This window comes from Amblyomma mixtum, chromosome 3, assembly GCF_055824585.1.
Source record: "Amblyomma mixtum isolate Tamu chromosome 3, ASM5582458v1, whole genome shotgun sequence".
NCBI classification, from domain to species: Eukaryota; Metazoa; Arthropoda; class Arachnida; order Ixodida; family Ixodidae; genus Amblyomma; species Amblyomma mixtum.
The window spans coordinates 325,940,269-325,955,778 of NC_143014.1; the positions used below are offsets into that span (position 1 = coordinate 325,940,269).

The 15,510-nt window shown below is 47.9% G+C and overlaps 1 protein-coding gene across 1 annotated transcript in view; it reads right to left on the minus strand.

The window, feature by feature from the left end:
• Window positions 1-12,130: 12,130 nt before the first annotated feature.
• Window positions 12,131-15,510, minus strand: part of LOC149355847 (acetylcholinesterase-like) — a 59,238-nt gene continuing 55,858 nt past the window's right edge. Inside the window, exon 11 of the mRNA XM_089576205.1 lies at window positions 12,131-12,311. Within this exon, the coding sequence (XP_089432331.1) occupies window positions 12,131-12,311 (181 nt within the window). The remainder of the gene's footprint in view (window positions 12,312-15,510) is intronic.

Sequence of the window (15,510 nt, forward strand, 5' to 3'; positions counted from 1 at the left end):
CTGTAAACGTGTATGCATCGAAACCGGCAAGCATAACGCCTTGATGTGGTGTCTTACAAACCTGCGCCCCCATAATTATTCGCAGTATCTCACGAGCAGGCTCGTGGGTCCTGCGTTTTCCGCCGATTCCATCAACACCAGTTACAAGCGCGGTACTGCACTGTTCTGAAGAAGTTTTTGCTAATTATACAAACTGTTGTCTGTGCTCGTTGGCGTCGGCCGCTCGTTGGAATAGCCTCTGAGTTTATCGAGTGTCTTGGAGGCCTCGGTTAACAGACGGCAGAAAGAGCAACGGCACTCTGCGAGTGTTTCGCACGTTCAGCTGATGTGCAAGGAGACGTGCCACTCGTGTAGTATTTGACGTCAATTCCTGCGCACCGGTACGGAGGCAGTGCGTGTCAGCCGAAGACACCATTAGACGTCTTGCCGGACAGCCGCCATTTTGAGACGCGTTCCATTTTTCACGAAGCCGTCCAAGAAGACTGCTTCGCCGAAGTCCACATCGATGCAGGCTAACTTCCTGTCTAAAGATGGCGGAGCATTTGATGCAGTCAGAGCCAATGTTTCTAGATAAAGACAGTTGGGAAACTTCGCCGGCGAGCCATGGAGCAGAGCGGCCCCACGCGATCGCCGTCTAGGCGGTGGCCCTGCGGTCGCTTTAGGATGAGCGCGTCGTCTGCTACTCCCAGTTCAACGTTTTTAGATAATATAATCAACATAAACTACGAGGAGGCAATCGGAACGTCATGTTTCTCTAAACCGCGGAAAGAAGGGCTTCCAATTTTTTCCGATATTTACAGCCAAAAGCTCAACCTCGAGCATCCTTACCTCAGGTACCCCAGACGTAGAGCGCAATGGGCGCAATGCAATGAGCCAATGGGCGCCGCGGCGGTGAAGAGAAATCGTGGCCTCTGAGATCAAGCGCGATGTTAAAGTACCGATGCTTGAGGTGGTCACGGAGGCCATAAAAAACAAACGCGGTACTCCCACCACCCAAGAGATGGCGCTCGCATCTCTTTGAGATGAAATCGGCGACAGAAAGGGGCCGCATACCCGGACAGAGTTTTCCAACTGTCTTGTCAGAGCTGAGTGAGCCGTGCTCTTGGCGGGCACTGGAGGCCCGGAGACGCACCATCTTTCAAGTGTCAGTCATTCCGTTAAGTTGATTTTTATAGCAACTGGCGGCAAATAAAGCCGTCTTTGTGGACCTACGATTATATTTGCGAATCGCGCGAGAGGAAATCGTGCGGGTGAGATCGTCTGCTGAAGCGGTAGCGATGAACGCACCATTATTGCAGAAAAAAATAAAATAAGAACTAGCAAACTACTAACAGAGCGTTTTTAACTTGTTTTATTAAGAATTTTAAAGAACATAGGGGTGCGTCATAGGGACGTCACACTAGACGTCTTGTTGGACGTCTACAGAATTGGAACCATGGAGGAAGGAAAAAGAGAGGAGAGGCCGTCACGTGACATTTTGTGAAGCCGGAAACCAGCTCGGCGCCATCTTGTCCGGGCTGACGTCATCGCATAAGTCCCGCCCTCGACTACTGCGCGCGCGTTTCAAAGCCAACGAAGGAGCGTGCTACCGCAGGGGCACAGATCCCCGCGCTGGTGGCGCTTGGCTGCTTACCGGCCGGTTTAGGGCGCCCTATGCCGGTGTTCGTCAGCGGAAAAGTTAAAGCGGAAATACCCGTGTGAGACAGGCGGCTACTTTCAGTTACTGCTTCGTACTGCGTCGTCTCCGCGCCGTCTCCAACTGCTCGGCCCTGGTCACAATTAATAGCAGCCGAGAAAAATACTTATCTCAGCTCTTGCAAGCGCGGGAAGTGACCTTCGCTTTCAATTACTGCGGTGGCCCATCTTGCGGTGGTTATCTGCGGTGGCCCCCCCTTTGGCAACGCCCGTCCCTGGGACTCTGAAGTTGAAGGCTGAATTCGATGAAACTAGTACACTTGCTTGTTTAGCTCAGCGCTCGAAATTAGCCTTCACCGGGTGAGGTGAAGGACACGCGAGAAACGTGGGCCCCTTGTCGCGCGAAACCACACGACGGCCACCGATGCCCGGGAAGGGCATTCGTCCGGTATCGAAAATCTCCCTGTTCCTCAACTCTTGTAAGCACGGGAAGTGACCGTCGTTTTCAATTACTGCGGTGGGCGAAGGACAACTAAGCCCACGCGTGAAACGCGGGCCCCTAGCCGCGCGAATTCCACACGAGCAGTGGTGTAGCCAGAAATTTTGTCCGAGGGGGGCACATGTTTTATTTATTTATTGGAAACGAAAATAATGGAAACGAAAATAAATGTGGAAACGAAATGTGGAAACGAAAATAAGAGTGCCCATTTATTCTTCACCGTCGCACGGCGTATGGCACTCCTTTTAATTCTAGGCACAGTTCACCCCAATATTAACAGACCTTTTTACGTCAGTTTACTTTTTAATCCTTTGCATTCTCCTCAAATGAAGGTATCGCGAAAATAAAAAGTGCTTTTTTTTAAAGGACCTGCAGCCGAGCGCAGGTTTGCGTATGGGGTTGAAGTTTTGACAAATGTCATTTGTTTGCAGTTGATGACTTTGTTATAGAGCAGAAGCTTTTGTGTTGTTGTATATGATGTGAAGATATTGTAAATAGCCACGTTTTCTCGTGCGAGTTGTTTTTTGTGAGAAAATAAATGTTTTTTACAAATGAAGTTCTCGGCATCCTGTGTGCATTCGTATATTTATGTAGATATTGCAGTGAACAAAACTAACCCTTCGCCTTTATTAAAGAAAAAAAATCTCTAAGGTATTGTTTAAGCGCAGGGTCTCTATCTTTTCATTTTTACCGGCGGCGTATAACAGGGGCGTGCAAGCATGCAAAGCGAGCGCAGCGGATTCCTTTAAAATATCGCCCTCCACCGATGTCATGGCCCCCGCTGCTCACACAAGCGCAATCGCGAAAAACGAAAATAGTTACACTAACACCAGTGACGATCACTAGAGCGTTGCAAGAGCACGCCTAATAGCAACGAGGTTTCACTGCCGATGGAAACGGGAGCGCGAATGGCACACGCACACTGCACGCACAGGACGCGAAACGTCCGCGCAATACGCCGACGACCTCTCTAGCGCACGGCGTATTGAATCACTGGTAAACGAACAGCGCGAGTGCTCCTCAGTAAGCAGCGGCGGTCTCCCGACGGCTCCGAGCAGTGACGCAGTTGACGAAATGCCCGTGCGATCGTGGTCGAGCACGTTGAAATCAATGCACGCAACAACGAGAGTTTTGCAGCGAATTCCGCCTGAGATATGAGTGAACGGCGCCAACGTAAGCTTGTGAGCACGATCAAAAACAAACTCGAGCAGTTGAGAAAAGTACGCCGCACCGCAACTGCTAAGCCGCGGTCGTCTGCTACCGCCCGGCTTGCAAGCAGCAACTACGACGCCGTTGCTAAGCTGCCCGGACTAGGTGGCCTCCCGATCGCGAAAAAAACCACGTGATTTCCTCCACATTTTTCTCCCATATGGTGTTGTGTGGAAAGGGCCTCTCCTCTCTTTTTCCTTCCTCCATGATTGGAACGCACCCATAATGAGGGAACGCTGTGTTCCGTCACGGAAGCTTAAAAGCTCGTTGTTGGGCTCCTCTAGCCGTACCTGCATGCATGTTGAGGCATGTGAGCTTCTTTAGGCTCCTAGAAGCTGGTTGTTGCGGCTTCTATAGATCAGATTTCGCATTTAACGAATTTTACGACGTAAATGAAAGTTTGCACCTAGGCCGAGGCTGTGCAATCCAGTAGGTTGCTCAAAGCCTTCTGAGAATGTCAATCGATCAATCTTTTATTCCTTAACACAGCTTTTAAAAGAGCTAATTAAGGGAAAATCGTATATGGTGTCTTTCTGCTGCAGTCGGTGCTGCAAGCAGCACTTCGCGAAATTTAGTGCTGCTACTGCGACTTCAGCCGCAGTTTTAGAGGTATTATAAGTGACGTGTAAGAAAGTCCTCACATAAGGGAAGAAGCAATGACGGTCAGCAGAGATATTTATATGCGGCCTGTATGCACATGCTGTGCCGGATAGCTGTGAGGAGCATTCTACGGAGCAGTGCGTGTAAACTATGCAGGAAGGTGTAAACAGAAATCGGCCTGTAATTACGCGAATGAGGAAAGCAGCATTGTGATACTGCCATGAGAACTCATGAAGATTCTTCGTACAAAAGTTTAGAGCAAAACACAAGACACTCACAAGAAAGATGGACAAGACAACGCGCTACTGAACTGATCCTTTATTGGAAAGAAACACGTAATATATATAGGCATACCGTCACACCACCTATCAGCTGCAGCAAACGTCAGAATGATGCAAAGGGTCATAAAAGCGATAAAAGACACAAAGACTAAAAACACGACGTAGCTAAAAACGATAAAAAGCGGCGAACGAACATTAAAAGCATGACACGTGGTGCATAGGGCCAAAGAAACATGACTGAATGGAATCAAACAGGATGATAACAAACTAACAAATGCAGTAAAAAAAGATCTCAAACTCAGCGTAAGCAACAGGTCCTTAATTCGCGCGTTTCTACGAGTGGCAATTGCTGGCAATCGCTGCGATTTCTGCGGAAGCCGATACGGATGAACACTCAATTATAAAAAAATACAGTAAAAAGTATGAACGTATGCTTTTTCACAACGAAACCGAAACAGAAACTACCAGTCAGCGCCAGGTAGCTGCCGGTAGCTGTTTTTCTGTAGTAACCCTCATTACGGTTTGGGCGCCGAGACTCGCTTCGACGCTTGTTACAACGTGCTGCTTGGATTGTGAACCGTCGTGAAATGGGTTGTGATTTGCGTACGTTCCCGCTTACATGAGTGTGCACAATCGCGTAGTGCTGTCGACATATACCGTATTCCCAGCAAAGGGCCATTTCTGGTCTTTTTCAGTGTGTGCGCTTCTAAGCACAAGGATGGGTGGCCTGTGTCGCGATTGAAAAGTTCGATAAGGCTTGGACGATTTTATTCTGCGTGACTACGTGTTAGGGTGTACCGGCTAAGCAGCACTCCTACTGAACTCTCACTGGTTGGTGCAGTGCCGGTGACACGAAGGCAAACAGCGTTCTGTACGACTATGCATTCGTCTGTAGGTAAGTACTACGGCAATTTCCTCGCTGGCGTCCCAGAACCCTCCTCGCAGCGCCACCTTTCCTCCTCCTGTTTTTCTCCCTTCTCTTCCTTTTTTCTTTCACGGCTGTTGCGCTCTTCGGTCTATTCCTCCGCCAAGTCTGCCTCCGCGCACCGCCGCCGCAAATCTGCGCGTCTTCTGGACCGCGGCCAGGGCTGTGGCATGTTGCAAGTTGCACGTCCGCGCCGAGGGTGGCGCCCCGGTCGAAACGATTGCAGCGATCCTGGTATCGGCGGTAAACGGGGCTGCAGCTAAGCCTAATAAAAGTGAAATTTTTCGACCACTATCAATAATAAAAACATGCTTATGAACTAAATTATAACCAGCCATAGGTATTAAAAATAAGACATCAAAGAAATTAGTTGCGAAGATGACGACGCGGGTAACGCGGCAGCAGACGACAAGCAGACGACGCACGGTCAGCCGCGCAAACGAAAACGGCGACGTCGGCGACATTCGCACTGCAGCAGCGTCATTGGCGTCATGTCGAGTCACACAGTGAGCTTTTCTTGGAGTCTTTATACTAAGAACTAGCACTGCAGCATATTATGTTGTCCCTAGCCCAACGCACTGTGATTTATTCTACACGAGTCAAAGGTTGAAAATTTTCTCTGCCTTTCTCTGCGTGTGTTTATTCATAGCCACAGACTGATGCGTTTCAATACAGGTCAGATGTTTTACTTCTCTGCTATTTACCTAAATCTCTTACAAAGTCGCGTACAAACGTATATTCAGTCATGTAGCATTTTATTATGTATACTGTACTTTGATACCTTTTTTATCCCCTATATATTCTCTGTGCGCTCATGTCTGCTAGGTTTACATAATGGTGTTTTTTTTTATTTTGATTTTTAGGATGCCTGTTACTGATACTGCAATGTCACTCATACTTAAAATCACTTTTTGGACATCGATTGTCACTGCTGATGTTCTTTTAATAAATTGTTCTTTGTACAAAAACCATTTACGCTTTTCGTTCTCGATCGAGCGCAACTGCTAAGCAGTCGAGCCGCTCGCCACCATACACCATGCTACATCAACAGACACATCGAAATACAAAAGCGAGTGAGCAGGTTCCGTAAGTACTTAGGAAATCAAGCGTGAATGCAGCGCGGGATCAGCTAATCACCAGTATTTACAAAGCTTGGATCGAGCTAGCGGCCGCCAGCACCAGGAACGAGCGAGTATAGTGCACTGTAGCGCGAGCAACCGGCCACAACCAGCCGCCTAAACGAGCGCCGCCATATTGGATTTTTGATGCGTTTACCGCCTCTCCCAGGTGCCGCCACCATCGCCTTCTAAAAAAAACGTCCCCATTGGCTCTATGAGAGTGTTACTCCCTTGCCGCGGCCATGATCAGCGCGCCTCTCAATGTGCTGACGCATGAACACGTAGGTGGTGGTGGAAACGTTTATTGCCAATGATGTAAATCGTAGGGGCACCTGGTTTGCCGCAAAAGTTTGCATGGCGACGAGAATTGGTCTGGGTATCGGGCATGCAGCAGTATTGGGTATTAAGCAGTCCGGGTTTGTAGTTGTCGCCAATGTGCAGCCTGCGCTATGGTGAGGGACGGAGCGGGGGGTGCGTATTCCCTTCGTTTGTCTCGGTAATACAAGAGAATATCACGGAAGGAGACCAGCTAGGTAGTGCGCGGGCCGCGGGCGAACGGACCGTCGTGTGAATCGCCCTTTGACGCCATTTTAAGTACGTGCGCAGTCGTCTTCTTTGCGCGAGGAACGTGCCGGCCACACAAATGGCTCGAAGGGCAACGCGAAAATCGCGAGCTGGCCGCCCTAGAAGCTCGCCAGGAGCAGAACAGCTGTGAAAGAAAATACGAGCAGAATCGCTTTATTAAGGCGAAAGCCTTTAATGTCTCATACTGTCGTGAGCAGGGAATGCTAGCGTGTTCGAGTTCCGGCGAAGAAAAAAAAAAACTTTATTGAGACTGGGAATCGCACCAGGGCGTTTGGCAATTTGAGCAAGAATAAAGGCAGATCTAGTGAACGCGCGGATTTCGTGAGTGAAATAAAACAAATAAAAAAATGCAAATATGAAGAGGAACAAAGTAATAAAGATATTAAACTCTTGCTTCTGGAGACATATTTGTGCCTACCTGATTGAGTATTGTACTAATTGAATGCCACATTGGTGCCAGTTATCAGCCAGTGCTGAGCCTCAGACCTGGTGGAGGGATAACTTCCAATGCTGTTCTCTGTTAGATGCTGTACCTAACTTTTTTTTCTGTCAGCCTATATGTGTGTGTGCATGTTTTAAATTTTTGTTCACAAACATTTATGTACCAATGGTATTTCAGTTTTGTTGCAGGCTGAAATCTATGGAATGGCTCAAAGCTTCCCTAATCATCATGTAATTGAAGAGCTGGCATGCGCCTACATTGATGCCTGTTACAGCACACGTTAGCTTTCATAATGCTATCCTTGCACCACTTTAGTCTCGATTTGTATTCACCTGTTACTATTAGTCACACATGAACTGGCAAGGAGAAGAAAACATGGCAAGCTTGTTGTACCTACCATCACAATGGCCACGTTTTCTGCGTGTGTGGCCAAACACGGGCCCACTATTGGAGATACCTCACATTGCTGCACTGTTGAAATTTTTTTTATGTCTTCTGATGGGGCACAGGTTTGTAGCTGGCTGAGCGATATCTGGCCTGCGTTGCCTGTGAAACATGCAAATATATTGCAGAGGTGGCACAGTTCGTGAAGCCTGTTACCAACTTCATTCTTTGCACTCAGACTGGCTGTTGTCTCCAGTGGCCGTGACATGGCAGAGAAGCAGTGTAAGGAGGGGCTTTGGTTTTCTGAACTTCAACATCTGTGGAATGTCAGCTCAGAATGAAAGCGTTAACCTCATTAAGTGAGGAAACTTAGCGACCCAAGGTATCGTTCGATGAACGACACACCACAAACACCGACAACACCGTTTATTGGGGGCTAACAGAACAACACACAAACAAACAAGAAAACAAATTCACTCGCATTGAGGTCCAAGCAAAGGGCCAGCGTTTACACTAGCTGAACAACTCAGTAGCGTCCAAACTCTGCAACAGAGGGACGATTCCAAAAGCTACGCCGGGAAGAAACAAGACGCTCAAACTAACTACGCGATGACAGTCGAGCATCCACACTACACATGACACGGCTGCCAGTGTCGCAGCCACTTACTCCAGATACTGCTGTCACGCCGCCGGTGGCCCGCCATGAAGGAACCGGGTAGGACGACGCTCTCGCCGAACACGAACCGTGAGCGTCTCGCCGGTGGTTGGTTCGAGTCGCCGGAACCATGGACTACACGGGCAATGCTCCCGCGCTGCATTTTATTGTGCATTGCTCGCTGGGCCTTTATCTACTCGCTGGTCAAATCGCGAGCATGCTCACCATGCTGGTGGCAAAGAACTTGCGGACATGCGCGGTGGTGCAGCACTGGGATACACCCGCTTGCATCCGAAAAACGCAGAATGACGCGGGCTTGGCGCGTGCAACCTGTTGCGTACAGCCATGGGGGGGGGGGCACAAAGTATATGTTCTTTGCATTACTCGGCAGTTCCTTTTAACGGTGCTTAGATTACCACTAGCATTGCTTCTGATGTTACCTGTGGCTGTTGGGTACTTAATTTCACACTAACTATTGGACCTTGTGTGACTCTAAGAGACAAAGCTGCATTCCATGCTTATGTCGATTTCTACCTACAGGCACTCCTGTTATTCAGATGTCACATTTTAAGGCATTGTGCATTGTCATGCAATGAACATTAATGGCTTAGATGTGCCATATACTAATAGTGCTCAGGTTAAAGCATCTGTGCTGGTTAAGCTGTTTAACACTGATTAGTGCATGGTCATCTTATCAAATGAGGTTGAACATTGTAGTTTAGCTTTTGCTATACTTTCTTTTTGACCTCGTGTTTTGCAGGAAGTGCATAGAGCCATCGGATGTGGGGTCAACAAGAAAGCTGTTACCTTGCGTGCTAGTCAAACAGGAGGTTGCTTTGTTCCAGGCTCATTGTGGGTTTTATGGGTTGGGTAATTTTTTTGAATATCTAGTACACACAATTTAAAAAATAAACAGTAGTTGGCAATCACGGGTTATCGTCTGCGGTGTCCTTTATTGCTCCGCTCAGCAGTCACAACAATAAACCAAATCAACTTCCGATGGCATCAAAATTATTGAACATATAATTTCGTCTCATGGTTAGCTTCTTGTGTAGGTAACAAGAAAAAGATTTAACAGCGCACTACTTTTTGTGATGGAGGAATTCTATGTGGCGGTCACTGCAGACTTGAGTTGTATCTGGCCTTTCGCAACTTTCAATTCAACATTCAACATGGCAGCCCGAGAGGTGATCTGATGGCTGCGCTGGTCTTGTGCAGTGTTGTGGTGCGCTGGCTGAGGCAGCATTAAAATGTTCGTGTGAGTGGGCTGCTTATATGTGAAGGAGCTCTCAAAGCAGGCCCTGTTTTGCGCTGTGGCTCGAAGACGTGTACAATATCATCAGTCAGCGTACAAGCCTTCTGTGCGCAGGCAACCACCCAACGCTGGGCTGCTGACAGCATGGATCGGCAGGTGCGACACATACCGGGCGGCTTTAATCGTGGGGAGGAAGGCAGGGGTGACACGTGCGCTGAGGGAAACCACTGACACTAAGAAAAATTCCGGCTTTTGTCCTCTTAATGCGACTACTCGCGGACGCCAGCGTTTCAAGATGTTGGCTGCCAGTGGCCCGTTTTTCACCCGATTTCACCACAAGTGCCGTCGCACTGGCTGCCTAGTCAAGCAAAACCTGAAATATCATGGTCTATAGGTGCAAGAAAAAAAAGCAAGAGTAAAAGTAGCAGTGACAGTCTGCAGTGTGGATTTCAGTCCTGCTGATTTATTTTGGAGTTTTACTGGTAGGGAACGATTTTTACTGACATGTATCGTGAGCAAGACCTGATGGAAATATATAGCTCTGGAGTCGGCCGCGTGGCGGCGACACCATACGTGAAAATTGCGAATGGCCGCATTAACACTGAACATATCGGAGATTAAATATGATGCTCCTCATCTCCTCTCCACTCAACAAATGTCGATGCGCAAGAAGAAAAATAAAACAGTTCGGGACTGCGTCCCACTCCGCTCCGTCCGGGTCACTTGGGCACGCCCAGCGAGAAGGCTCGCCTAGATTCCTAACTATATGTCGGAGGGAGAACGCGTGGTGAGGTGCCGCCCTAATGATCGGTTGTGAGCAGAAATTAAAAAAAAATTATTTGTAAATTATATGGACTGCGCTGAGCTTTTAAATTCAATCCGGCTGCTCAAAAAGACCAAGTTTATAGATTTCTTGCACTAGAATATGGCAGACAAAATAATTTCAATGTCCCTTTAAGAACCGCGTACTGCACAACTAAGCATGGAGACCGACGGCGTGCGGGCTTGGCCCGAAAAATCCAGCCTTTATGGGCTGCAGCGTACAGATGAGCAAATGTGGGCTGATGTTTGCCCCTGAGTTACTGTAGGGAGCCTATATATAGAGTGACTATAGTGCCTGGAATATACTGGATAGCGTGACGAGTGCTAGCGCTCCGCTATGGGAGACTGGCGCCGTTTGCAGTAAATGGCCACCGAGGGCGGAAGAAGGCGCTTCTAGTCGGTGAGTTGCTAGAGTCACTCAAGTGACTCTAGGGGGTTGCTGCTTTTTTTTTGTTCACGCAGACACAGCATTTGTTGTTGATTGATGCTACTTCTAGAAGAATCGTCACCACATGTCCAAGCCCAAGAGGCAATGCAAAGAGCGAACATGTTTTGTCCCCCTGTGCACGAGTGGCTACCGCTCGAACCAGCAGCATGTGTCTTTGTTCAGGGCACCTACCGACGCTACACGAAAGGCCGAGTGGGAAATAGCGATAAAAAAAGGAGTTAGAAGGTTGACATGAACATCTGTGGCATTTTGAGGTGAACTGCATTCAGCGTTCGTTCTATAGGTGACGGTGAACGGTGTGGTGAGATCGCTCGAGACAAACCGCGTCGAAAATCTGATGCTGTGCCAACATTGTTTGAACAATAACCGAAGCATCTATAGTGCCTCCCAAAAAAAGCCCCAAAAAGAAAGGTGAGGAACCTTTGCCTACAGGAGCCGCCTCCAAAAAGCCGCAGAGAAAGATCTATCCGCTGGACTATGGTATGATCAGCAACAGCACAACAAAACTGAGAAGTTCCGTTTGCTCTTACAATGCGGCCGAGTGTGGAAAACACACCGAAAGCGACGATGCATATGGAGAGTCGGCTTCACAATCCCAAAGCTACAATCAGCCTGTACCACAATCGTCAACCGAGAGTGGTTACCAATTTAGTGGTGTCTTGATTCCTGCAACATGAATGAAAGTTCCAAGTGCTTCAAATGACTATTGGTCCTACGCATCTTGCGAAGCCGAAGGCAACAATTTCGGAAATGTCTTCGTTGAAAGAATATGGTTATTTTTGGCGCGGCCTGAATGGATGTCTCTTTTAGCCACCGTGTATTTAAGAGGAAGGGAAAATAGCAAGCAGATGCTTGCAACCCAAAGTGAAGCAGAACTGTTAAGTAAATTTCCATGATGGTCCTTTTCTGTGTGTGTGGCATGAAGCCAGTGTCAAGCAAGTATCGAGGTATAGAAAAATGCGGTTTGCTTCCAGGTGCTTGTTACCAACGGAAACTGAAGGTGGTTCCTGCGCCCAATGCAAGCACGAACGAGTTCTTGTTCAAAACCCCATGTGCAGATTGGAAAAGCCGAAGGCGTCCAGCAGTGAGACGTTATGTTGCAATGTGTCCGGCAGAACACTGCTGGTATAAATAGTGGAAAATAGCACGCGGCGCGAAAGCCCACCCGGTAGGATAGCCATGTGCTCGGTACTTTATGATTTATTCAGTTTTTTTTAAGAAAGTCCGCCCCCTTGCAGGGCTAGATGAGCTGTGAAGTGCTGAGCAGGGGCCTCAAGTGTCAAGGGGCCTCACATCCTGCGGCCGGAAGAGGATGGGATGAAGCTTCTCGCAGATGTCCGTTCTCCAGGTGCTGCTGAGCCGGATTCCGTCTGAGGCCACCGTCACCTTCACGGCCGCTCCTTTGCGAAACTGGGGCCATGGCCGGCGCATATTCATTGCAGGCGTTTCACTGCTGGACGACAGCATTTGCGAAAGATGAGAGTCACCAAGAAAGAAAGTTGCTGCGCTTACGTCTGCTGTGAAATGAAGTGCGGTGAATTACTTCAGGGCTGAGAGCGTTAACCAGCACCGCTCCAATCCCCGATAGCGGAACCAGAGCACCAGTACGCCACTTATGCCGACAAGACTGTTTGAACGGAGCGGTTCACTGGGGTTCCGCTTTTCACTTCTTGTGTGAGATAAAGTTGGACCTAAAAATGTGGTGCACACGGCACTCAACTCTGCAGTTTTATTTTGGTTTTCTTAGATGCAATGACTATCGTGTTCATAAGATTTTAAATTTATGCCCGTACTGCTTTTTTCATTTTGTAGTAAGAAGCAGTGGCCACAATATTACACAAGGTGCGAAAAAGTAGTACATAGTCTTGATTCTTACAAAAATAAAACTCACCGACAGCCCTTTTCGTATTCGTGAAGACAGTGATTTTCAATGCTGAAGTGCACTGTGGGGCTGGCACGCGCGATTTTTTTGTCAACCCACCTCTCCATCCGCATTGCACATCCCATAAACGAGGTAATAAGAATAAAACTCACCGGCATAACAGCTTACGGCTAATGTAACCTGTACCTGAAAAGTATACCAGGCGCTTTAGGGAAGCCCGCCACTAATTTTTAAAAATAGGGTTTCTGAGGCAACGAGCAGCTTTTTGCGGCACAGCAATACCAGTGCTGGAGAACGTCAAAAAATAGGTGAATCATGTTAAAGTAATTATGCAATTCTAATAGGTAACTTTTTAACTAATACCGATAGCCGCCCACTTGCAATTAGTGATGTGGAGCCTGCCGTTAGTAATAGCCAGCTCAGTTTTTAGAATCTCAAGAACTCGATTACCATCGCCGATGTGGCTCAACTATAGTTCGAACCATTTCTGGCGCCATTCAAAAAACCGCGCGCCCACGTGGAGCGAAGTGGCGACCAGCGGCCAGCACCGTAGCGCGGGCGGGGCAGAAGTCGTACATTACGTGTGTCACGGAGGGACGCGATTTGATTGACTTCTTTTTGCGCCCTCCGGTAGGCGCGCGGTTTTCGAAAGGCGCGAGAAATGGCCCAAATTAGCTGAGCCACAGCGGCTGGGGTAATCGTTTTTTTTAAGACGAAAGCTTTTAATGCCTGATCATTATCGACAGAAGGCTGTCAGCAGAGGTGTCACGCATTTGCCGGGTGTCCACCGAGATATGTGAGACAGTTACTGCGTAATTTCCTTTCCTCAAATACAGTTTTAATTTTCTTCATTACGGCCCATCTTTCGTCTTTCACCCCCACTTCCTCCCTTCTTGTACGGTGCGGTTCGGCTGTCCACCGAGATGACAGAGAACTACTGCGCCATTTTTTCCCCCCAAAATGCGTTGCGTTCAAAGAGCAAGGCATCTTGCCGAACGGGTGGTGGCGTTCCGTGGACTCCCTGGCAGGGCTACAACACGCTGTCGCGTTCCACTCCTAAAGGCGAAGCTTAAGCGCAATTAATTAGAAGTTATTTAGTATTTAGTAATTAATCAACAATTATCCATTGATTAGTAATTTGTAATTATGTGTGACGTCATCCAGTAGTGACGTCACCAGTGCCACAGAGGCAGTCAAAGTGGTGCGGAAAACGCTTTCGCCTCAACGCACTTTAGACAGTCAAATTTAGTTCGTTACTAGTTAACAAGATTAATCTGTTCTTTGATGTCCGCCAACACTGCTATTACTACGCATGTCGGAAAAAGCTTCGCTTTACCTCAAAACCTCTATGTTTAAAAATTAGCGGTGGGCTTGCCTGAAACACCTGGATACAACAACTATATCTTAGGGAGGGAGGGGGGGGGGGAGGCGGGGGAGAAACGTGGAGGCTAACGAAAGGGGTTCAACTCAAATTAAGGACATCGTAAACAGTTATGAAAAGGAAAATGATAGGTGCAACGCTAGGAGAGAGGAAGGCAACAAGCGAGTGGGTCAGGGAACAAGCGCGAGTTAAATATATCCTATAGTGGAAATCTAGAAGAACAAATGGTTATGGGCAGGGCACGTACTGCGAAGTCAAGATAACCGATGGTCGTTGAGGGTAACGGACTGGATACCAAGAGCAAGCAAGCGTATAGCACTGGACGTCAGAGACTCAAGTGGGCAGATGAGATGAAGTTTGCGGGGATAAAGTAGCCGCAACTGGCAAAGGAGGACAGGGCTGATTGGAAGGATGTGGGAGAGGCATTTGTCCTGCAGTGGACGTAGTCAAGCTGACGATGGTAACCGTGTTCCTTAATTAGGCATATGAGATGTAATGAGCCCTTATTGCCAGCGCTGCCATATGAACTTTGAGCTAAGACAAGCGCCATAAGCTGCCCAGAAGCGAGAGCTGATAGCGCCACTGGCGTGTGGGCGTAACATCACAGAAGTGCTCAGTTCTTTGCGGCGACTCTCTGTACCTATTGAATGTTTGCTAGCCACTTTGTCTAAATCGCCTGGGTGTACCTGAGCCAGCAGCCTGTCTTTTAATCTACCGGGCATGGTCGTACAGACTGCCGGGCTTAATAGTGGGCAGGGGAGCCGACATGCTAGATAAGAGGCGTCCTCTTTCGGGGTATACCGACACCAAAGGCCATGCCGTAGCGCCTGCCTAGGCATTTTGTCGAACGCCGCGGGCTGGGAAAATTGGGGCGGACGCAGGTAAACTGCGTGAAATGTCCCACCACGCGTTTTACCTCCCGGATAAGGAAAAAGGAAGTATTCAGCGCAGATAAAAACAAGGAGTTAGCCCCTGAACTGACAGGCACGATTATTAGTGGCAGATCGTAAAGTATACTGGGTGATTTTTAAATCTTAACAAATTTTTAAGGCGAAAGCCTTTAATGGTTCATACTGCCGTCCGTTAACAAAGCGTGTCACACGCGTTAAACTCGGGAACTAAAGAAGATAGAAGAAAACCATTGGTGGCTTCAGATAGAGGAGGAAAAAATGAACAAAGAAGCCAAGTTTGATGACCGTAGAATAATTAGTTAATTATAAGCAAAAATGTCGAAATTACGTCGAAATTTCCTGCCTCAGGCCTTTCTGCAAATAGACAATCTCCCCAAATTTGAAAATTGCTTGTACCGGCATTTACCTGAATAGACATCCCTGTAATTTTGTTTTTCTTTTCTTACGTTTTGTTTCCCTACTGCTATTTTATGGTTGT